Consider the following 22501-nt stretch of genomic DNA (forward strand, 5'->3'; position numbering starts at 1 on the left):
TTCTGAGACGCAATAGTGTTCAAAATAAACTGGGCTCAATTTGCTGTAGCTTGTTCCATTCTTTTAAAAAAACAATACGAATAAGGGAAATAGATTAAGAACACTGCAGATTAAGAACAGTGTTTTATTTGAGTGTGTTTGTTATTTTAAATCTGCAAAGACAAGCAGACAATTGATTTATGTGATTAAAATCTATTTAAGACCTCATTACCAGTAAATTTGACATATTCCAAAACTTCACGCTAGCTCAAATTAAACTCCACTCACATTCACTTCAATCCAGGAAAGTCTACATGTATTTGAAGTTTGGGAAATGAACAATAATGGTAAAATATGAATTGAATTTTAGGTGGGTCAGCACACAGGTGGTAATGAATCGCTGGCGGCAATCCGTGGTGGAGATCCAATCCAGAAAGAGAGAGGTGAACGAATGCGAGCAGGCGCAAGCGGCCTTGAGCAAGGTGACGGGATGCTTCCAGCAAATGGCCACCTCTCTGGGGACCAACGCAGATGGCAGCTGCCTTAGAGAAGAACTGGAAGAAACCAGGACACTTGCTCATCGAATATGCACAGGTACGACAGAACAACCAGAAGCAGAAAAGGGCTCACAGATTGTGCTTCTGGAGAGATTTTCAGTGAAGTATGGAGAACACCACGTGCACACGGAGGGATTTTAACTTTAGCTCTGTGTGTTTGACCATCTCATGCAGTCCAACATGGTCCTATTTACAGTAAACAGACACACTAACATAAGTTCAACTAAAGTACTCACGTGTTTTCAAATCAAACACTGGTGTTTGGAAAACCTTTCTGAAGAGTTATTTGAGCTATTTTGTAGTGGCATGGAAATGACACACTTCACCTTTAAATGTTTTACAGCACAGCACAAACTGAGGCTGACGTGTTTAATGACATACACTGAAACTGTAAACAAGCGTTGACTTGATATGCTCATGTTTCAGGGCTTCACATGAGGTTACTTGCTCTACTGATAGAACTAGAACAAGGACAGGAGGACAAAGAACAGGTCGAGCGTCTTTGGGTGATCTTCCTCTCCAGCTTGGAAAATTTCCAGCAAGACCTCCGAAAGGTCAGAATCCTGCGTGAGTTTTTCCCCCTCACCCAACCCAAAGATCGACAGGCCCTCGTGAACACGGGACTCACAGGCAGCACCTCTGAAGTAGCGGCGCGGGCGGCCATGGTGCAGACCCCGTGGTTTTCCGCAGAGGAGACGACGTGCCCGGACCTCAAAAGTCATGTGGAAGAGGATCGACGTTCTGCTGGAGGAAATGCTCCAGAGAGTGAACGTGCCACTGTGGTCGGTTGAACCCACACAAGAAGCTTCGGTTGAGGGCTGTTCCGACCAAGATATTATTGATGATGATGAGAGCCTGGAAGAGATGATGGAAGTAGAAGTTGTGTCTCAAAAGAACACATCAGGCTGTTGTCATCACCAAAACTGTAAAGTGGGATGTCTGCTATGTCTGCTGAGCTAGCATGACGAGAGTCAAAGTACAACAACACTATTCTTACCAATAACCTTTCAGTCAAGAGCTTAACCACAGATTATAAAGAAACTGATCAAGAACTCATCCATCAAACCTTGATATAGTAAATATTGAGAATAAACATTAACCTCACTCTTCTCCGTCCTCTTTCTTCCAATTATGAAGCACACACACTCAATTTCAAACAGCATTTTATTCAGGCAAGTTGAACACAACATAGAAATAATGTACACACACACAGACCCATAATTCAAATTTACATTTTTATGAAGACGAGACAGATAAAACAAGACACACATGTCATCTTTATGGTCAATTCTTGTTGGTTGCGCGCAAATGGGCTTTGAAGGCTGAAACAAAAGCAATTTAAAATGTGTCAGTTTTTGCATAATGTAACATTGAATGACTCGATTTAAAAGAAACAAAATTATCACTGACCTTCTTGGTCATCCCATAAATCTGCAGCAGCTGAATTCAATGGACTATCATTGTTGGGTTCTTAACAAAATACACAGAAATCCAGAGATTGGAACATCTTGTTTCATGAAACTACATCAACACGGTTTACTTGACAAAGACACAAAAACCCACCTCCTAGTAGACTCTGAATAGACAGTAATATCGAGCGGACATCATAAAGCGCAGACCACTTGTCCTTTAAAATGTCTAGGCAGATGAAGCCATTCTCATCAACATTTGGGTGGAAACAAGCGGTGATGAATTTCACCCGTGGGGCATTGTAGGGGTACCCGCTGGGAAACTCTAATGAAAGTTTATACCTCAAACCTTCATAAACCTGGAAAACAGATGGATTCACATCACGTGGACTCACACAACTTCATTAAATAGTTTTCCAACACGTACAAACTCCTACCGTTCCCTGAGCTCCATCTATTGTTCCGATCCATTTGAATAGATTGTCAGATTCTGGAAAGGCTGAAATGCCCTTGTCTCCTGACATCTGCGCTAACACAAAGCACAGCGTCAACAAACTACACTAAGCAGAAAACACAACAGCTGCTGTATATAAAGGGCTCACCATTAGTGTCATCAGCTCTTGCTGAAGTCTGAAGTGGAAAAAATAGAAATGTGGATTAATAATAAAGATTGTGAATTCATCTATAGGAACCAAAAACTATAGGAATATTTCACACAAACATTTTAATTCTGCTATCAAATACACATCTTCTACAAACAAATCTTCCACAACAGAATTGACAATAGCACACTGGTTATTCCCAATAGGACAAAAGTTCTTCTAGAACAAAACAAAAGAGTAACGTTCATACCTGCCCTGTGATTTAACTGAAAAATAATTAGCAGTGGGGATTTTATTTGGCTGCATTCATTTATTTACTCCTATAGAATCTGCGTTACAGTTTTAGTTAACCACTAAATTACTAGAACTTAAAAACATAATTCAATTCTTAAAGACATCTGGCAATTGGTTATAAATCTTCTGTTGGTTGGATTTTGTTCAAACGTTTGTGGTCCAGAAGAACTTCCTGTTTCAGTGACACTGTTGTTTATGTCATCTGAAGAGGTCTATAAGAGTCCTGCTCAGATTCAGGATTGGGCAGAACGTGTCAAACAGATTTCAGTGCATTCCACAGGAACCACCCTACTGTGACAATAGAAACATTCTAATGTGATGTAATGATGATTATAGGAGGAGCTGGTCTGTATTATGTGATGGAGGCTAAACGAGTCTCTACTGGTGATGTGTTGATGGGAAACTATCTGACAAACAGAAACCAGCAGAACTTATTACATCACAGGAACTCTGTACTGGTCTAAATGCTAATCAAACAGCTGTCGTTGATTAAAACGGGCGAGATCTGGTCTTGTCTGTCACACTTTTCAATGTGAACTGGAACAAATATTTTGGGGAGATACCTTTTGGTGACCGAGCCTTTAGACACACTTCCGGTCGTCTCGCTTCCTTTACGCGCTGCGGTTGAAGCGGCAGCAGCGGGATCCATATTCTGTGAGGCCATCGCGTCTGATCGAAGATGATTTGACACAAGAGCTTTCAAATGTAAAATCTACACCAAATGTAAATATAAACACAATTGTACGCAAAACTGATATACAACATGCAAAACAGCGGTGGGTTGCGTGTTATAAAGCCATGAATCATGTCCACTGAAGCGAAACCGGAGTCTGAATTGAATCAAGTTATATGAACGAACACGTATTTGAAGTCCGACTTCGACTCGAAATAAACATTTACATGGAATCGATTTGTTACATTGAGATGTTTGTGAGGCAAGAGTCACATAGACACAGAACTACTCAATCTGTCGAAAATGCGCTAACAATTCAATCGTGTAGACGGTATAAACGAAATATCCGGTCAAGTGACACAAACTGGATATAATAGTCATTTCTAACCTTTGATATGCAAGTAAAAGTTTACATTTCAAATGAAATAATACTTTACCGGCTGTGTGTTCAGTGCAGTAGTCAACACTAACCGAATCCTGTGTGGATTTTTAAATCAGATCCCGCCCCCTTGTTTAAACTTAGCTTTCCAAACAGAATCCTACGTCCTGTCGTCAGTTTAGCCAATGAGAGAAGACTTCTAACGACGTAATGCACAGCAACCAATAAGAAACCAAGACAGATGACATGCACTTTGATTTGATTGGCTGGCTGAACAAGAGGGGTGTGTTCGTAACCGTTGACTAGTTTCACGCAGAAGTCATCGAGCTGCTCAACTAGTTGAACTTTACAGACTTGACACAATAAAAGCGTTTGATGAACATTTAAAACAATATAAAATGGTTTAATGGTTAATACATATACAACCATTGATAAACAATTCTACATTTTCAGTGATATAATAGACAGTACGTGCGATGAAAATCCTTTAAAACACCTTTCGCTCCTCTCTGACAAGCTGTAAAAATCATTCTATGTAAAAAACTTATTTCGTTTCATAAAAAGTCTTTTTTTAAAACATTTAACATCACAAAAGATACTATAAGGTAAAAATAGCGCCCTTTGTGTAGCTCATACAGAAGTTGCCTACTTAAAGCACAAATATATTGAAAAAAGAATAAAAATGAAACTAAAATAAGTAAATAAATTCCCTTTTCAAGCAGTCATGTACAATACAAATCCTACTTTCCAAAATAAAAGTACTTCCGGCTCCAGAGTTTCGTATTATAAAAAACAGAAATAACATTAAAAGCACACATGAATTCCAGCATCTGTGAGTCATCAGATATTTAAGCATTTCAAATGTATATTTATGATAAGAGCACATAGTATTGGCCAAGAAAAAACAATCCAGACGGTCTGAACAACAATGCTTGAAATGTAAGAATGTAAACCTGTGACAGTGTCTGACAGCTTTATAGTAACATCTGCTTCTATCTGTTGCATTCGGCACATCAAAACATACAAGCAATCAAATGTTTGGGTTATCTTAAGCAGGTAACACTATGTCTGTGGTCCGATAACTCCCCTCAGGACGTCTCCATCAAATACCAGCATCACTTTCAGATTTCTGCGCTTCCATGGCCTTCTGCATCTTCTCCACCATCCATATGGGCACTGAAAACGGTTTCAGTTCATCCAGCTTCAAGTCAGGACAGTCTCTGTGATTAAATAAGAGCGTTCACTTTATCCTAATGGTTCATTTATAAATCATACATTTGATGTGGTTTGTGGTTAAGGAAATGTGTTTATTTACTTGTAGTCTTCACTTCGGGCCAGATCCAGAATATCCTCTTCAATAAGCAGATACGCCTGAAAAACACAACAATCCCTCATCATGACCTGGGTTAAAGTAAACTGAAAAGAAAAAGTTTCTCATGATTTAACATGTATGCATCACATGTCGGACACTCTTATGGAGTCAATTTGTACAGTTTCTGTCTGTAGCTCAATTTATAGAGCAGAAAGCTACAAACATACTGATATAAAAGTGACTGAATGCTTTCAATAAAAGCATCTGGGCAATTCTGCGAAATGTCAACATTACCACGACAAAATGAGTTTTACCAGCGGTTTTTACTCTGGTAACAGCACAGATTTGAACAGTTGGTGGTTGAAATATGGTGGAGATCTCTCTTCAAGTGTTTGTTTTATTTTTAGTTCATGATTTTTCATAGTCAGGTAAGAGTCATTTTCAGGATTGTCACATCATAACGCTTCATATTCCTCATAAATGGACACATGAAAATTAATATAAAGAAACTATTTGATGTTCCATAAAGAGGCATCACTTCTCCATTCATTGGGTATTATTGCTTCAGGATTGTGCTTTTTATTTTATTTTTTTCGTCTCCCAAAAGACACATCCTGTTTTTGTCTTATCCATAACGCATGTTTATTTCCTTTTTTAAATATAATTTTTTCATAGACTGACTTTTTTATGTTAAGACTTATAAAATATTATAGTAAAATATAAACAGATTCAGTTCAATATAATCGTAACCAATTCATTCCCTGAGCATTTTATATCACATCCATAACCCTGGAATTGCCCAAATGTTTCCAAAGCCAACGGCATAAGAGCGAGTAAATGATGATACGATTTCTATGTTTTGGCTGAACTATCGTTTGATTTTCTCACCATTTTTCCACCTGTTGCTCTCATGTGTTGTCTCTCAGAAAGCCAGTGTTTGTCCTGGGCGTCAGCAGCGTACTGGAACACAAACATAAAGCCGTGTTATTTCCACGAGAACACAGATACATTACAAACAGAGCGCAGAAAACACCTGAAACAAACCTTGACCAGCTCTGCGTGTTTGATGTAGATTCGTCCTCTTGTGCCGCCCATTCCCAAAGCTCTGAAATGATCCCAAGAATCAGTTTTTATTAGACTTAGATGCCAAACCATCCTGTTGATACATAAAACCTTTTGACAGATTTTACTTTTGAATATGAAGTTTTGTAAACGTACTTATTAGCTCTGGATCCAAGAACAAATTTGCTGCTCTCATTCAACCTGGACGGGTTCCACTACACACACATGAAAACTCAATGAATACTGACAATATTTCACTTTCCTCAACGGTGTTGTGTTTAAAGATATATGTTTATAACCTGTACCTTGGGACCTTCTCGCTTTATCGGTTCGGATGTTTTAGGTTTAGCTCTGCAAATCAATTATTTCAAATGTTATAAAAAGGAAAATAGAACTGTAAATTGGTCAAGACACCGGATCGAAAAAAAGGAGGAAATGAAACCGTACGGCGTGCTGTACTGGGCCGGTCTATCGTATGATGTCACTGGACCAGGGGGACGACCTTTCCTCTAAAAAGAGACAAAAAACAACAACAACAATGTACATAATTGTAAATGTTTGTGTTGATTTCATCATGTGAGTCACTGGTGTACCTTTTTAGGAATGGGACTGTCTCTCTGTCCAGACATGTCGTCTGGCTGACGTGAACGCTGTGGAATTAAAGAAATCCTTCAAATATTATAGAGCTGAAATACAGTCTGTTACACAGCAGAAAAGCATCTCAGAATTCTTGGTAGAATGTACCTTTGCTGTGGGGTCATAACTAGGTTTTGGAGCAGTTTTCTCAGTCTCAGGAAAAAGTTGTTTGGCCTGAAACAGATGATTTGAACAGATGAGTTTAGCTTGCGTGTGGTTTTCAGCACACTTCTTTGTGGAAATCTGTGTGGTGCTTTACATGTTCCAGGCAGTTTCGGCACACGTCTCTGATAAGCTGATCCGGCTGGACGTCTCCACCAACGTTCTCTTTCACGTTACTGGCGGCTTTTTCAAAAAACTGACACGAACAGCTCGGTTTAGTTAACACGTGGTCATCAGAACCACTGAACAACACAAGGTTTTGGCTAACTCACCTTCATATATTTTCGAAACACAGCAAGGATGTCTTCATTGAAGCTGGGCTGAAGAACCGTCCGCAACAGGTCCATGGAAATGACTGGATCTGTGTAACTACATCCAATAACAGCAACAGCACATTTAGTTTTGTGAAGCCTTGAATCGTGAACCAGAACTCCACCAGCTGACACTAAAGGCTTGTCCACAGCGGGATGATAATCGCATGCATTAAGCGTCAACATTTAACGCCTCGTGACTAAACAAAGGACGGCAATGTGAGTGTGCACACCGACACGCAAAGCAGCAGGCGTGAAAGCGTCATTATTTTCTAATGCCTCTGCCTTTTTTTTTTTTAAGCGCCGCGTTAAAAACTGGTCGACCAATGAAATTTGCCGCTCAAGCACAAAACAGTATCTTTCTTTTCTTTTTATTCAAGGTATAAAACCCAATAACAGGGGGGACAAAGGAACTCACAAATACTCTGCAAAGCCACAAACATCTCGAGCACACATTGATGAAGAGAAACCAATATGAATTCTACTCCTGTGGGGCAAGCGAAGAAAAAAGTTTTGTGTACCGGGGTGTTTCTGTTTTTCATTAAGAGCCATCTATGTTAGAGAGGGAATTTGCATATTCATTCAGCTCATCACCAGTGAAAATCGCTTGGGTATGAATATTGAAAAACAGTCTTAAAAACAGCGATAAGCGCGTGGACAAGCCTTAACTGAGCCATTTTACATTGTTTCTACTCTTAAACTGATGTATAAATTGGTCCGAATGAACTTAAAATAAACATGCGTGGACCTACCTGACAGTCATTTGTGAGCGTCGGCCTCTGCGATGTACCTGTCTGTGTTTGATCATCATGTTCCAGGGATTCTGACATTTAGGAAACAAAACATTTTCACAGTATTTTATATACTGTTTAGTTTTTAAAAAGTAGCCCATTTACTAAACCAGCCCAAACACACTGCTGTGTGCTTCACCTAACCTTGCTTGAGGTTTGAATACTTGACATTTTTGTAGAGAATTGCAAAGTTTTATTATTTAAAGAGAAGTGAAATGCGCATTTGTTTTTAGTGAAAGAGTTGGACTAGACTGAGTGTCCAGCATACATGAGAATAGACCACAGGTGTATGAGGAGTAATGTCATGGGTTAAATCCCCAGAAGACACATTCTGATGAAATGTTGTGTAAGCATCTGTCAGATGGTCTTGTGGTTAGTTAGTTAGTGCTCCCTGAATAAAGGCAAAAAGTCCCAAAAATAAATCTATAAAGCATCTTCCAAATGCATTAATGTGAGAGTGGGTTATTTATAATATCTTGCCATAAAATTGCTCATGAATGCTAGATATTTTATTCCAAAATCAAATAAAAAAAGTCCAGGAAATTATACACAAACCAAAGTATTCTTGTTTCATACTTTATTTCCAAGACAAGCACATTAACCCACTAACTATTCATCAAAATATTTCTTTGATGTAAAAGATGGCATTTAGTAAAGTTCTGACAGTTATAATAGTATTTATGTGAACGATGTTTAATCATATCTTTATTTGCATAGAATTGTGTTTAATTGTTCGATTTTTTTAAAGCAACACAAGAATATTTCTGTGAAGACAGGATGAGAATCTTCACTTTAGCATTTCCTTGCTTGTTGTGAACACAATGCAATAGAGTTGTGGGCTTTGTGTGATTATTGTGACTTTGACTCACCACAGTCTGTACGTGCTGCTCACTGAAGTCCTGCTGAAGCCACTCTCTGCGACCCTCACTTCTCTGAGCCCCCATCATCTACAGCTGTCAATCAATGCCTTATTACCGAAACAGATCGATAAGTGTGCTGTGACAGCAACTCCGTCAGTCAGCTAGTGAAGCTAGCACAGAGCAGATGCTTCTCTTCTTAATAGAAATACGCGAGGAAAACAGCTGCTTTGACTGAACGATATTTAATACCGTAATGTTGACCAATAATAAACTAGGCTAAGCCACGATTTGTGCAAATTTGCGGAGCTCGATGAGTTGTCAGTCACTTCCTCAATATTACAATAACGCCGTGACGTAAACAACAGTCGTAAATTGCAAAATAAAGGTCTGTGATTGGTGGCAGGCATGCGCGAGTGGGGGGTGGGCGTGGCTACAGCTCAGAGTCGTTCGCACTCGTCTGGCGGCCATCTTTGTTGTGTCGATGGATTCAGATTTGAAATTGTTTTGTCACGCGAATACATCATATATTTAAACACGTGTCGACTACATTCCACAACACTACACTACTGTTTTTAGCAGCCTATTTTAAACCCTATCTCTGATGATATTAATCATTTAAAGAAAAAAAGACAAAAAAATAAGAACATGCCAGAAATGGTCCATGGTTTTATTATTTTACTGAGAGCTTTTCTGGTTTAGAGGAAAATCTTTATACCACTTCAGGTGAAGAGAAATGCCACAACACTGATAATATACAGAGAGAAGAAACAATAATATAAGCACAGACATTATTTACATTCACTCAATCTATGACTTTATCAGAATAAGATACAGGGGGACATTCATGGCATTTTAGACAACAAATGAATCAACAAATGCAAAGGCGACCAAATATATATCAATCAACATGACTGATAAATGCAAAGAGGTTAAAAGCCCAACATGGCGAAGCTTGCGGGTTATTAAACAATACAGATCTGTACAATTTATAGGCTATAGTTTCTTTTTTTTGTATTGAAAAATATCAGGTCATGCAAAAAAAAACCCAAACAGACTTTTGTAAGAAAACGAAGAACGAAAGAGAATTATAAAAATAAACGTAGAAATAAATGGATGTTTTGCTGGTTACACCTTATGCATTACTGATGCAATCGTACACGATTCTACGTTAAGATATACAATAAATTCCTCCTCTTTTAATAACACTTTGGTTTAGTTTAAAACAACTTCTATTTCATAAATTCTACAGTTCATAAACAGTCATTTCGAACCAAAATGTTAAATATAAAAAGCCATGGAAAATACATGCCTTGCTTCTTTTCAAATAAACAGCTGTTTAAGAAAATAACAAACTTCATACCCATGTTCTGTACAACATATACAGTTTTGCTGGTGACAGAAAACACTCCTGGATCAAACAAATCCAACAAGTGCCCAATTCTCAAAGAAACAGTACGAATGGATTTTGTAGACGGGTTATTTTACCAGTTAAACCACCGGAATGGTTTTAAACTTGACAAAAAACCCTGACAATGTAGTCCAGTGAAAAAACACAAATCTATAGTTATATACAGATGAAAGTGATTGGGTATCATAAAGTGATCATATATGAAAGAGTTTGATCATGGCAAGAAAATATCCACCGCTGCAGTGTGAATAATCACAACGAATCATCCAGAACTCGGCTCCTTTTTTAAAATGTACATTCAAAACGCTGCCCAGTGATAAAAATTGTGTGTCGTTCCCTTGTAAACACATTTCTATGATTAGAGTACAAAAGCACTTTTCACACATACAGAACCATGACGTCAAGGCAATAGAAAGAAATTCTAAATTCATGTTTCGTCTCATTTTCCAGATATATCTCTGCTCTCACACCCAGAATAAGAGGTAGACTCGCTGGGGAAACAATTTTGAGTTTACACCATTTATCAAAGCTAATCCAATTTCTAACCACAACAATGTGGAATAATGCTTTTATGATCCAGTTAAACTGTATTTTTCATCTTTTTCTTTTCGTTTATCCAGAAAGTGGACTTTTTCCTCACGCTACACCTGAAACTGATGTGACCGAATGTCACATCGTATCACTTAAAGGTCCAACAGACCTGGAGAGGAGAAAAATGCAATAAAGGTACAAAATTCTAACAGACAACATGTTTGCTTTTGTGTTCTGTACATATTATAGAAACAAAAAGTCAATTAAGTGAAATCTAGATTGACTGACCTTTACCCCACCTCTATACATTGCTATGAAGAAAGACCTGACATGATCTCTCGAGGTGAAGAGAAAGGAACGGGAAGATCATGAAGACGTAACCGGCGGATGCGAAGAGAACAACTAATGCACGTTATAATAAAAGCTTTTAAAGATAGCTGCCTGATCGCCGGTCATCTTCTGAAACAGAATCCTCTGAAAGAATAGAATATACAAGCATCGGCCCTCGACACGCCTGGACAGCTTCACTATTCACGAGGTAAATCTTACTAAACTCTTTTAAAACATCTTTCCGGTCACATTTCACTCTTAAATAAGAAATGATATTATGAAAATAAACTTCATTGCGGTAATACAGTAAAACAATACTGCATTAAAGCAACGAAAGCCTTCTGAGATGTTGGGAATTAGAATAATGTTTCAAAGAACAACATCCGGATGCATTAAAGGAATGAGAATTGTTGAATAAAGGAGAAAAATCCCCAAAATGCTTCTTTGCTCCTATAATTCCTCTTTACAGCAAAATATTTTTTCATTTGATATTGGAGTGTAACACAAAGGCCAAAAAAAGAGCAGAAACAAATATATAGGTTGCATTTACCATCTCTTAAAAATACAACACAGACGTTACCAAATATAAAACCCAACATAACAGAACAAGCTAATGTTTTTAAATAATGGAGGAGGAAGAAAGTAACCATCTATGGATCTTTCGCCATCTCACGTGAACATGTCAATGTCCAGACAACAGCGCAATATTTGACCTCTCATACAATCATAGACTCTTTCCCATCAACATACATACATACATACATACATACATACAACACGGCCGGTCGCGCAGCGGCGGGCTAAATGTTTGTCATGTCCGGAGCAGTCTTGTCCAAGGGACTGTTGTCTTGACTCCTCGAGGAGCGTTCCTGTGCCGGTTTTGAGTCTTTGTCTCCGGTACTGCTGGAAGATGGACCGGGTGACGGTAAAGAATGACCCGAGACTTTATATGCCAACAGGAGCTCTTGGATTCTCTCCGTGGTCGGCTCCCATTTGGCATAGCCAGCATTATTTTGTAGGAAAATGACGGCTGTTCCATGGACGGCCTTGTAGTACATCTCGCCTCTACAAGCAAAAAAAGATATCAATAATACATATAGAAACTAATAAATAAAAAGAAATCAAAATCATGTTTTCCGCAAAATCCTACACAAGTGTTAACTTCTAACCCATTGATTTAAGATTACCGTAGTAAATTGGGGTATGGAGGTGTACTGGCTTGTTTTTGTTTATTTTGAAACCAGGAATGGTCAGGGATTGCAGCTTTAGGCCCGATTCACATTTTGCGTCTTTTCCGCAAATAGTGGTTGACGCACATGCTGTGGGTTGCAGACGTTCTTAAAGTTTTCCCCGCAGTTTCAGATGCGAAATGTGAATGGGGCCTTAAGAACATTTGTGGGTGTGTCTGACCTCTTGCAGACATGCTGCGAGCCGCTGCGGTACTCGTGTTCGAAGGCAGGGATGTTCATCTGGTGCCGGCGGAAGCGACTGCTCTCCATCCGCGTCAGTGCGGGGGTCGGTGGGTTGCGCCACTCCGGCACAAAGATGATGAAGGACAGTGGTTCACTGGAGCGCTCCAGAAGATCCTGAGGGGAGCGAGAGCGAGGGTCAGCGTCTGCCGTCTCGTACAAACACATTCGGTTTCCTGTGAAATTGACATGAGGTCACTAACTTCAAAGTGTTTCACCATGGTGTCCATGAGCTCCTCACAGAAGGGAGGGTTCGCCTCGAACGAGCCGCTGGCCGGAGAGAAGCTGAGGAACGGCCTGTGTGGACAGAACAGAGAAGTGTGAGGAAACACTGCAGTTGTAAAGCAACAAGCACTAGGATCAAACAATACAGTTTCTTAGGTTTTACGTAGATTAGAATTGTAAAAACAGCATGTGTACCCTCGAGACCCAAAGAAGCCGTCAATGTCTGGACACGCAGAGCAGAACTGCTTGAAGTAACAGTTCAGAGGGGAAGCGAAGCACTCGAACGTCACGCCAAACTGTTTATTGAGTGCCTCAAAAACAGCAACAGGAAGCGCCCCCTGCAGGCCGGAGCCCTCGTTCACACCTGAGCCGAACATCACCTGTGATTCACAGACAAACACCGTATCACTGTCATGCTCCAGCAGATTACGTGACCAGTTTCTGATCAATTACAGACGGGAGAGGTTTACCTGGTATCTTTTAATAAGGCACCAAACACGACACAAGAACTTTTCAAACCTCGGGTCATCAATGCTGCTGTATCGATACAGGAGTTCCTGTTTATGACATGCGTTGGAAAGAAATGCAAGAATATAAAATGATAAATCCATCCATTCAGTTTGATCAAACAACTGAGAATTCCTTGTTTCAAAGCAGTATGGAAACGGAAGCTCAGAAAAGCAACACACATGTGTGTTCATAAGCTCGGTGTGCTTGTGTTTGTTCTACACACCAGTTTGCTGAAATGTCCGCGGTTGACCTTCACCATTTCTCCTTTGTAGCGCAGACAGGCCATGTCGTTCTCAAAGTGCAGCTCTACGCGGGGTTGAGGAGGAGAAGGGATGGACAATCTGACGGGATAACAATACACCAGCCGGTCCTGAACCTCCGTCTTCTCCACACCTTCAACTTTAATTCAAAATAAAATCTCCATGTTCATGCAAAGTCTGTCGATACGGCTCGGTTGGTCTCATTTAAAAGAAAAAGCAGCTGTGACGAGCACCATTGAATATAAGATCAACTTTAGCACATTTTTCTGTGTGTTTGGTGTGTTATAAATGATCATGCATGTATTAGACGTGTAAAATATCAGAAATGAAAGTGTGTTAACAAAAGATGCATTCTATCTAAAAGCAAAAATACTGAAACACCTGGTGTAACCGAACCCCCACAAATCTACATCAGTTGGTGGTCTGATTTGACTAAGACCGCCCAAATGTATCCTCAAGTAAAGTGGTGTACCTGTCAGTACAATTGAAGAGGAACCTGATGTTCCAAATATGGTCAGAGGCGTTACATTTCCCTCACACGCTTGCAGTATTCCACCAATCACTACACATTGGTGAACTGGCCAATCAGAGCACAGCATATGACCCCTTTAACCAACAAAGAAAACATACCTGAAATGTTGCAGTCTTTCAGCAGTTTGAGGTGAGACTGCCGGATCCTGCGCACATATTCAGCAGAGATGTGATAAATCTTTGAACAGATGCCCTCGACGGAATCCTTTGCCACGGCCGTCACGTGAGGGCCGCACTGCTTCCGCAAATGCTCGAGACGATCCTGAGGAAAGTTCACAGCGGGGTCAAGACGGTAGCCAGACAGACAAGAGCGTTTCAGAAGAGAAATGTTGAGAATGTACCATGTAGTCCTCTTTACTCGCGGAGTGATCTCTTCTCAACCAGCTCATCGTGTCCTCAACGTTCCATTTCACCACCTTTCGACTCTCCGGCGTCGCGTTTCTGTGAAGACACCGTTCGTTTCAACAACCTTTTCATGTCTGAATTCGTAAAACCGTTGAGAACGTTTGCTGGCGTTTAGATATTTACCTTGAGTCGATCATTTTCTTGGCCGCCTCAGAGTACTTGAACAAGAGTCTTCTGGCATCTTCTTTATATTTAATGCGAGACAGCCTGAACATCACAGAGAGAGGCGTTACAGATCGCTTTCAGATTTGAATATTGTTGTGAAATTAGTCTTTTATAAGGACCTGATAGGGATGTCGTTCATGATCTCTCGGAACATAGAAGGAGAAATAATGGGATCACATTCGCTGGGCAGGAGCGGATCCAAACCTTTATCCGCCACCTTCCTCTCCAAAAGCCAGCGGTTGAAGGACTCCCGCGGGGGCTCGATGCCTGCGAGTGATGAGCAAATCTCTTATTTAGGCTCAGTGTTTTGAATACTAAAGAAAAGCTGAAGATTATTTGTAATGACGGAATTGAAGGAAATTGTGGAGCCCATCTACTAACAAGATAACATTACAGACTTCTAATCCATCATCTCTTGAAGATTTTTTACAGGGTTTCTCCAGCTTTCACAAAGTCAAATTGAAGACTTTTTAAGATCTTTATGAATAATTTAAGACCTGTATCCCAAAATAAAAAAGCTCACACCCAGCATTGCCATCCATTTCGTTCTGGAAAATGAAGCAGTAGCTTCAAAAATGTTTGTATTTCAATGAGCAGTAAAATTACATTCAATTACACCTGATTAAGATTATTTAAGACCTATAAAAAAATACTTCAGTGAATTTAAGACTTTTTAAAGCCTAAAATTTCGATTTTGGAATTTAAGACTTTTGTAAGACCCGGCGGAAACTCTGTTTTAGCAAATGTAAGTCAACAGAAATAAAGACTACAATATAATGCTTTAATCTATACACATTTCCACATGACTGAACAGGGAAGATTTTTAAAACTCATAACTGATGAGTAGTTATTAGGGAATAAAAGTTTGTGTTTGTGCATAATAACTTCGTATTTATAAAAACTCACACATACATACACGCATATATTTAAGAAAAATATTACATTAAATAAACATTTATGTCTTGGTAAATGTAAATGAATGCAAGTAAATATTTTCTAAGTATACGTGTATGTGCTACTAAATGATTATGCACAGTTCACAGACATATATGATGTAAACACACACTTTTATTCTGGATGTTATTGATCGTGATGAATGGTTTGACATCACTAGTCTTTATATGATTGAGAAGTTGTAAAAGTTCACTCTTTTCGGATCAGGGTGGTTATGAAAGTTTCAGTAAGACCCAAAACTGTGAGACACTTCAGATTCATATATTAGTGTCTCCATACGATGATGTTCGCAAACGGTGGCGGTTCAGTTCAGCGTGAATGTGAACGTACCCTCACGCTGTGAGCACAGCTCGTGATAATGCTGCCGGAGTTTGGTGGTGAGCTGAGCTCTCAGAAGCTCCATCTCAGGGTGGGGGGGCAGGTGGTCCGCAGGGGACCTCTCTCGAATCACAGCGTTCGTCTGAATGTCCAGATCCCAGTACACACTGAAACGCAAAACATATTAAACCTTGTTGACTTCCATTGACAATTCTCTAAATATCTTCTGTTGAGTTCCAATGAAGAAAGACTTCAAACAAGCACATGAAGGGAGAATAAAGGAAGACAGAATTTGATTTGAGTGAAATGTCCCCCTAACACAAGGTGTAAAGTGGTGTAAATGATCCAGTCACAGAACTTCAAACTCACACAGGAGGTCGATAGGGAGCAGGTGCGGGCGCGCTGGATTGGCCTTGTTTTTCATCTGTGGTGGAGAGCCAGGCTTTGACTCCTGGTGTGCTGGGAGAAATGGGGACTGTGGGAGTCGTCGGCATGACGGGAGTCTCAACCTGAATTGGAAAGACACATAAACACTAGGGATGAGTAACGAATTTCGAATAGTTTGTGCGATCTTAAAAAAATCCCGTTCATGTAACCAAAGGGTGGCACTGCCAATAACGACACACCTTAAACCTAAAGGCTGTCAATCAAGAGACAATAGAGGAAAACATTTTCTCACAAAAATTGTTAACTAAGTTACGCACACTGTAGACCCGCGTGACATAACGGAAACGGTAAATTGAGACGGTGTCAAAAATGAGTTCTGTGTGGGGTCCTTTAATAAAATGAATGAGAATAAAGTGCAGTTTAAACTCTGCAATGTTAAGCTGGTTTATCATGGATCAACAACTACGATGTACAATCATCTGAGGGCGAAGCACCCAGCAGGTCCATCCACAGGTCAGCAGTCAGGTGCTAGTTAATGGTCAGAACATTTGGATGCCAGACGGGCGGAGCAAATAACGGCTTTAAATACTATGATGATCACTAAGGATATGATTCAGATCGGCTTTGTTGGAGGAGAGGGTTTTAAAAATCTTATGGAGTTTGAAGAGCCTAAGTTTACTGTAAGTATAGAAAAACGATCATGACAATAGAAATGGAAGCCTTTTGAGCAATTCATTCATGAAATTGATGTATATCTTGATGTAAGATTGCCTATTCCACAAAAATTAAAGCAGTGTGTTGTCACGGATTTAAAGCGTTAATGGTCTCTCTCTCTCTCTCTCTCTCTCTCTCTCTCGCTCTCTCTCTCCGTTTGTGTATGTGTAATACTTTAAATGCGTCCATGTGGGGAGGGGTGTGAATTTCGAATAATTTTCTAATAGTTCTCATCGATCTTTGAATATTATTTTTGCTTTAAATGCCCATCCCTAATAAACACTATGAGACATCTCACAAACGAATAAGTAATAAATCCAGTGAATGAACTGAGCTTACCTTCGGCCTCTTGAAACTGTTGGAACCCAGCTGAGGCATCTCTTCTGATGCGTGTCTCTTACGCTGTCCGTTGCCGAGTCCCGCGTCAGCCGTCACCTCGCCGGAGGCCGGAGCCGCGTTCAAGCCCAGAGGATCTGACTACGATGACAGCAAACACAGATAAACCATCACACCTGATACATCACCAGATCCAACGACATCAAAACATCCAACAACTTACAATGACGTCATGTTGACCGAGGACTGGCATCTCCCACAGAGACTGGTTAGTGAAGCGGTTAAAGTAATACGCCCGATTCTCTCTTTTACTCCAACATTTGGACCATCCAGCCTGAATGAGCTCATCTGAAAGAGACACTGCACATCAGAGACGCAAACATCTCAAAGGAAAATGGGGTTTATTAATCCTTGATTTGAAGATCTACTCAAATCTGTGTGTTTGATCAATTGCAGAAGGTTTGTGTTGCGGTGACACACCTGGCAGCTCTTGGATGGGTTTGCTGGTGGAGGGTGATAAGGAGGCGTCCTGTGATGTGGACCCGGTGGGCGACATGACCATTGGCTGATCTGCCGTTATGATTTTGTGGTTTTCACTCGTCATGGCTCCTCATTTGTCCTGTCTTCAGTGTAATGCTCTAAAAATATAAATATAAACGCATCATGTACACACTTAAGATTCAAGATTTTCTTATGTACCTAGGTACAGTTCAATTATTTTTCTAAATATAAATACAGTTCAATTACAAAACAATAAGTTGCAATTAAATTGAATTGCAATAAAAAGTAAATCAAATGAAAATTTCATTTTTTTATTATGTTGTTAAATGTTTTAAGTGATTATAAACAGTTTGAACTTCATATTATATTTATATTCTCTGAGATGGCATCATCTGTGTAAACCTCAGTGACTTCAGATGTCAAGCGAGAATCATTTCAAGAAGGCTTTATTGATTTTCACACACATAAATACAAAGTTCCAAACAGTTTATTGTCATTTTGCGTGTAGTAAAACTGATCCAAAACAAAAACAATGACACAAAGTTTTGACACACTGAGTTTATGTCACGTCTGACATAACAGAATGTTCAAGACATTATCAGCAGAACAATATGTTGTCTTTATGTTCCTTTGGGACGTTCACTGCACTGCCGTCTCAGAGACCACAAACACAAATATAATCACATGAACAAGAGATTTGAGCTTCACAATACAACGCAAATGTATGAGATTAATGTAGACTAAGGACACAGTTGAAGTGAAAATAAAAATGCTTAACATTAAAAAATAATGAAGCTTAACCTTCTAATGAAAGTGAAACTTCATGGATCTGCAGTGTTCAGATGACAAACATTTCATCTTCTTTATTTAAAACTCTTACTTTAACAGGATACAAACAAACACCAGCTACTGTTCATCACAACACTGGGATGCAGATTACTGTGAAGACATCATGTTTGTCTTCAACAAGAGTATTGTGACAGTTCTCTAAACTACAACATCATGCAAATTTGGCTGAATGATATGATAATCGCTAGGGAATAACACTGTAATATCACGATATTGCGCTCCAAAAGACACAACAGCAGCACATGATGACCTGACACTAAAGTATTTTTCTCAGGGCATTTCATTTATAATCGCGCATTGTCGCAATACCACTTTATAATGAAAAACTCATACTGTAATATCACGATGAAATAACTAAGAAGCATTATAATATGACCACCTAAAGCCACGGTATTTCATTGAAACGAAAGCTGCGGTATTGTGTCAACACCGTGGTGCACCGCTGGGCTCGAGCTGTAATATCGCGGTACCGTGTCTAATACGACAGTATTTAAGGTGAATGACTCAAAATAACGCGCATATAATCCACATACATGTTTACAGTATTCGTCGTTGATATTAAAGCGCAAATGAGCGCGAGAAGGGCACGCATGCGCACGCAAGTCGGCTCGAGACAGCCGAAAACAAACCCGCAGGAGGAGGAGAGCGAAACATCCAACAAAGAGCGACGGCCGCGCAGTCGACGTGCGGCGAAAACCCGCTGAAATGAGACCGAGTTGCGGATCGTTCGGCGCCGTTCGTGCGCAGAAAGGACGAGGACACATAGGGCCAACATTTGAGAGTGTTAAACCGCTCATTTCTGCACTTAAACCACCGCCAATCTTCACGATAATTTAGGCGCGCACTTTCACTTTGCAGAAACGGTTGACAAGATGGCGCGCGCTCTCGCACAGCAAGCGCCGCGCGCCCTCCGTAACACAGCGGCTGTTTAACGCACGCACAGCGCACTTATACAGGAACCGGGGCGATATTCTTGTGCCCCGTGCGTTCCGCCGCACGCCCGTATGTCTGGTACTGTTCCTCGATGGCTGGTTCTCTTACCTTAGAGAGGTTTGTTGGGAGTCCTCGATAGGCTTTGCGCTATAGAGTTCGGACCCGCCTCCGCCTCTCCCTCCCCACCGACTCCGCCATCTTGTATCGGGCTCTCGGAGTCGGTCAATGCGCATGCGCCGGTTCAGTCACCGTCCGCGTAGAGACCTGACGCAGCGTGGCGGCCATTTGCAGAAGGGCAGCGGCTGCGTTTAAAACCTTCATACTTTTATACTGTCTGTTTGATTATATACGATAACTGGGATATTCTGTACTGGTTTGTTATTTCGAAGTAGATGGACAGCACAGAATTTATTCGGTATTATTTTCTCGTAAACGTTATCAACCCGTATGCATTTATCTTTCCCACTTTGTGATCAACATTCTCTTTTATTCGGTAATAAAATACCACTATAACTTTAAGTAGGGTATTGTTCATGTTTCCCTTTACATTTGTTATCTTCTTCTTATGTAATTTGAACTTTAATTTATAGGTTTATTTAACATTTGTGTAAATGCTCATTAGTGCCCTGCATGTTTGTGCATATTTTTTCTTAAATAAAAGGCATTGCAACACTTATTTTGTTCCATTCACACAATACCTGGAACATTAGACTGATCTTATTCAACCGTACAATACGCATCTATAAATAATGTATAAAAATAATGTTATATTATCCCATTTATAGGCCTACATAATGTTCTTTACCTTATATTATATATTATAGTCACTCGAACAGTTTTATCATAGGTCACTCACCATTTAGACACTATGGGGCGGTTTCCTGGACAGGGATTATCCTAAACAAGGCTACTTATGATATTTAATTCGTGATAAAAAAACATACTTTACAAAAAACATTACTGTGTGCATCTTGAGACAAAAGCACTGATATATATTAAGATATGCGAGTGCAAGTTGTCTTTGATCAAGAGTGCACTAACATCTTAATAAGTCTGGTACTAGTGTAGGGGATTTACAGTAAAAGACCCGTAGACCAGTTATGATGATAGAAGACTCAGAGTCAGGAATATAATTAATAGAATCGAATTTAGTGAAGAAAAATAGTTATTAGTTTGGGCAGCAGAAGTCAGCTTCAGCAGGAGCTCCACAGGCCGACTTTCATTTCATTTGAAATGCAGTTATATTTAAGCTGACAGAGTCAACTAACTACGTCAGTACTTGGGTAAGTCAAGCTCACATGATTGTTTATTAATAGATAAACAAGAACACAAAGATCTCAAACAATTCTGGAGTCATGAGACAGGAAACAGTCCTATAGACTATCAAATATGACAGGCATATACTACAATACAAATAAAAACATGACGTCATGTCTGTCTCGTGATTCTCCACTCTTTCTCACTTTCCTGAAACAATACCATCACACACACACACACTACTCAAGGGTAGACTGTGTGCTAACAGAAGATGTTTTTGATGTAGATGATGAGTCTCTTCACAGTGAACTAGCAGGACGAGAGTGTCTGAGCATTCATTACAGACTTAAACCATCAATTATTTTCTACTTTCTGTATCAAAAAGGTTGGTGTTAATCGTGCTTAAATCATCCATTTAGAAGAAGATAATGCCGAATAATAATTGATTCATATTTGTCAAAACCACATAAAAGTTTTTCTATTTGAAGTAAGGTGAAGCCACAGCACCGGTCCCTTCGAAGCCTGTCCGGGAAACCGCCCTTATATCACATACACTTCCTTATTTTACATTACTTGAACACTAATTCTTCATTGAAACTCGATGTTGCTATTTTTGCACTTGATGGTGCTATTTTTGCACTTCTAGTTAGATTTCACAGACATTGCCCTTTGTGAATAATTACAATAAAGTTTTTATGTGTAAATAAAAGGTTGCAAAGTATTTAAACTATGAGTCAACATAATGACAGTCACATCGAGTCAGATGAACTGGTGATCCAAATAGTGTTGTAATAAAAAGCTTTGTGTAGCTCTTACTGTCAGTGTGTGTGGGGTTATAGATCAAATCCCATCTGTCTGGTACAAGAACATGTCGGTCTGTAAAGAAATATACATGAGTCACCCCCTCTTTTTAAATGTCTTATATCCTTCACTAAAAAAGACGAGAAACTTGATGTGCTCGCCCAATAATAGATGCCTTCAAACTTCATGTGTGATTTTTCCTGTGCTGATTTAGTTTCTCAGAAGTGAACTCCACCTTGGGTCTCTGTGGTTTATGCAGAACCCAGCTGTTTAACATCATGCCATTCTATGAAACCGTGCAACTTGGCCTTCTTAGAAGTCACAAACTAATTTCAGGTTTACTCTGCAAAAATAAAAGATCAGACCACTGTGATCTCTTTCATGTTACCCGCCCTGTGACCAATCACCATCATGTTTAAGTTAAGCTCTCTTTTAATCAATCTTTTACATTGACTTATTAACAAACACACTTTTACATCTACAAAAAGTAAAAAAAAAAGAAGAATATAAATAGTGTCAGTAAATCCAATTTAGTCGAAGACAAAGAAGCTAAATGTAGTCTCGTCCTTTGTACTTGGAAAATCTTCACT

The 22501-nt window shown here is 39.6% G+C and overlaps 5 protein-coding genes across 6 annotated transcripts in view; 2 read left to right on the forward strand and 3 right to left on the reverse strand.

Moving 5' to 3' along the window:
• The first annotated feature begins 252 nt into the window (after nucleotides 1–252).
• Nucleotides 253–1496, forward strand: zgc:109913 (regulator of G-protein signaling 9-binding protein). Its single transcript, XM_056751139.1, is given in 3 exon segments — nucleotides 253–573; nucleotides 963–1267; nucleotides 1269–1496. Coding segments are annotated over 3 exon segments (783 nt in total). The 5' UTR covers nucleotides 253–323.
• Nucleotides 1497–1682: 186 nt separating this feature from the next.
• ube2c (ubiquitin-conjugating enzyme E2C) lies at nucleotides 1683–4085 on the reverse strand. 2 transcript variants are annotated; one of them, XM_056751141.1, is made up of 7 exons: nucleotides 3952–4085; nucleotides 3405–3510; nucleotides 2548–2575; nucleotides 2383–2469; nucleotides 2100–2304; nucleotides 1947–2006; nucleotides 1683–1858 (listed from the first exon to the last, which is right to left on the reverse strand). In XM_056751141.1, exons 2-7 carry the CDS (start codon nucleotides 3503–3505, stop codon nucleotides 1821–1823), a joined length of 519 nt encoding a protein of 172 aa, XP_056607119.1. In that variant the 5' UTR covers nucleotides 3506–3510; nucleotides 3952–4085; the 3' UTR covers nucleotides 1683–1820. The 2 variants fall into 2 exon arrangements, with proteins under 2 accessions (XP_056607119.1, XP_056607120.1); XM_056751142.1 differs by having other exon boundaries at nucleotides 3405–3553; nucleotides 3952–4059.
• A 185-nt stretch (nucleotides 4086–4270) lies between these two features.
• LOC130424616 (deoxynucleotidyltransferase terminal-interacting protein 1) lies at nucleotides 4271–9368 on the reverse strand. The gene is made up of 13 exons (XM_056750427.1): nucleotides 9037–9368; nucleotides 8129–8199; nucleotides 7338–7434; nucleotides 7163–7261; nucleotides 7012–7077; nucleotides 6861–6917; nucleotides 6715–6776; nucleotides 6573–6618; nucleotides 6424–6482; nucleotides 6250–6310; nucleotides 6094–6165; nucleotides 5209–5264; nucleotides 4271–5113 (listed from the first exon to the last, which is right to left on the reverse strand). Exons 1-13 carry the CDS (start codon nucleotides 9112–9114, stop codon nucleotides 4996–4998), a joined length of 942 nt encoding a protein of 313 aa, XP_056606405.1. The 5' UTR covers nucleotides 9115–9368; the 3' UTR covers nucleotides 4271–4995.
• A 297-nt stretch (nucleotides 9369–9665) lies between these two features.
• Nucleotides 9666–20759, reverse strand: pcif1 (phosphorylated CTD interacting factor 1). The gene is made up of 16 exons (XM_056749785.1): nucleotides 19962–20759; nucleotides 18051–18208; nucleotides 17794–17918; nucleotides 17574–17711; nucleotides 16503–16642; nucleotides 16146–16300; nucleotides 14981–15128; nucleotides 14820–14903; nucleotides 14633–14732; nucleotides 14391–14553; nucleotides 13724–13899; nucleotides 13461–13547; nucleotides 13186–13370; nucleotides 12969–13062; nucleotides 12707–12882; nucleotides 9666–12361 (listed from the first exon to the last, which is right to left on the reverse strand). Exons 2-16 carry the CDS (start codon nucleotides 18172–18174, stop codon nucleotides 12097–12099), a joined length of 2160 nt encoding a protein of 719 aa, XP_056605763.1. The 5' UTR covers nucleotides 18175–18208; nucleotides 19962–20759; the 3' UTR covers nucleotides 9666–12096.
• Nucleotides 20760–20914: 155 nt separating this feature from the next.
• Nucleotides 20915–22501, forward strand: part of pltp (phospholipid transfer protein) — a 10363-nt gene continuing 8776 nt past the window's right edge. The window contains exon 1 of the mRNA XM_056749788.1: nucleotides 20915–22501. This exon is cut by the window's right edge and continues 228 nt beyond it. The gene's annotated coding sequence lies outside the window, so the exon portion shown is untranslated.

This window comes from Triplophysa dalaica, chromosome 6 (genome assembly GCF_015846415.1).
Source record: "Triplophysa dalaica isolate WHDGS20190420 chromosome 6, ASM1584641v1, whole genome shotgun sequence".
Classification (NCBI taxonomy): Eukaryota; Metazoa; Chordata; class Actinopteri; order Cypriniformes; family Nemacheilidae; genus Triplophysa; species Triplophysa dalaica.

Excerpts from the sequence above, each read along its gene's own strand:
- ube2c (XM_056751141.1), bottom strand. The coding sequence starts at position 3,505 with ATGGCCTCACAGAATATGGATCCCGCTGCTGCCGCTTCAACCGCAGCG. Across the intron at positions 2,576-3,404 it reads AAAGGCTCGGTCACCAAAAG|ACTTCAGCAAGAGCTGATGA; the intron begins GTATCTCCCCAA and ends TTTCCACTTCAG. Across the intron at positions 2,470-2,547 it reads AAGAGCTGATGACACTAATG|ATGTCAGGAGACAAGGGCAT; the intron begins GTGAGCCCTTTA and ends GTGTTAGCGCAG.
- LOC130424616 (XM_056750427.1), bottom strand. The coding sequence starts at position 9,114 with ATGATGGGGGCTCAGAGAAGTGAGGGTCGCAGAGAGTGGCTTCAGCAG. Across the intron at positions 6,777-6,860 it reads ACAGTCCCATTCCTAAAAAG|AGGAAAGGTCGTCCCCCTGG; the intron begins GTACACCAGTGA and ends GTCTCTTTTTAG. Across the intron at positions 5,114-5,208 it reads GCCCGAAGTGAAGACTACAA|AGACTGTCCTGACTTGAAGC; the intron begins GTAAATAAACAC and ends ATTTAATCACAG.
- pcif1 (XM_056749785.1), bottom strand. The coding sequence starts at position 18,174 with ATGACGAGTGAAAACCACAAAATCATAACGGCAGATCAGCCAATGGTC. Across the intron at positions 14,733-14,819 it reads AAGAAAATGATCGACTCAAG|AAACGCGACGCCGGAGAGTC; the intron begins GTAAATATCTAA and ends GTGTCTTCACAG. Across the intron at positions 13,548-13,723 it reads GCGGACATTTCAGCAAACTG|GAACTCCTGTATCGATACAG; the intron begins GTGTGTAGAACA and ends TGTCATAAACAG.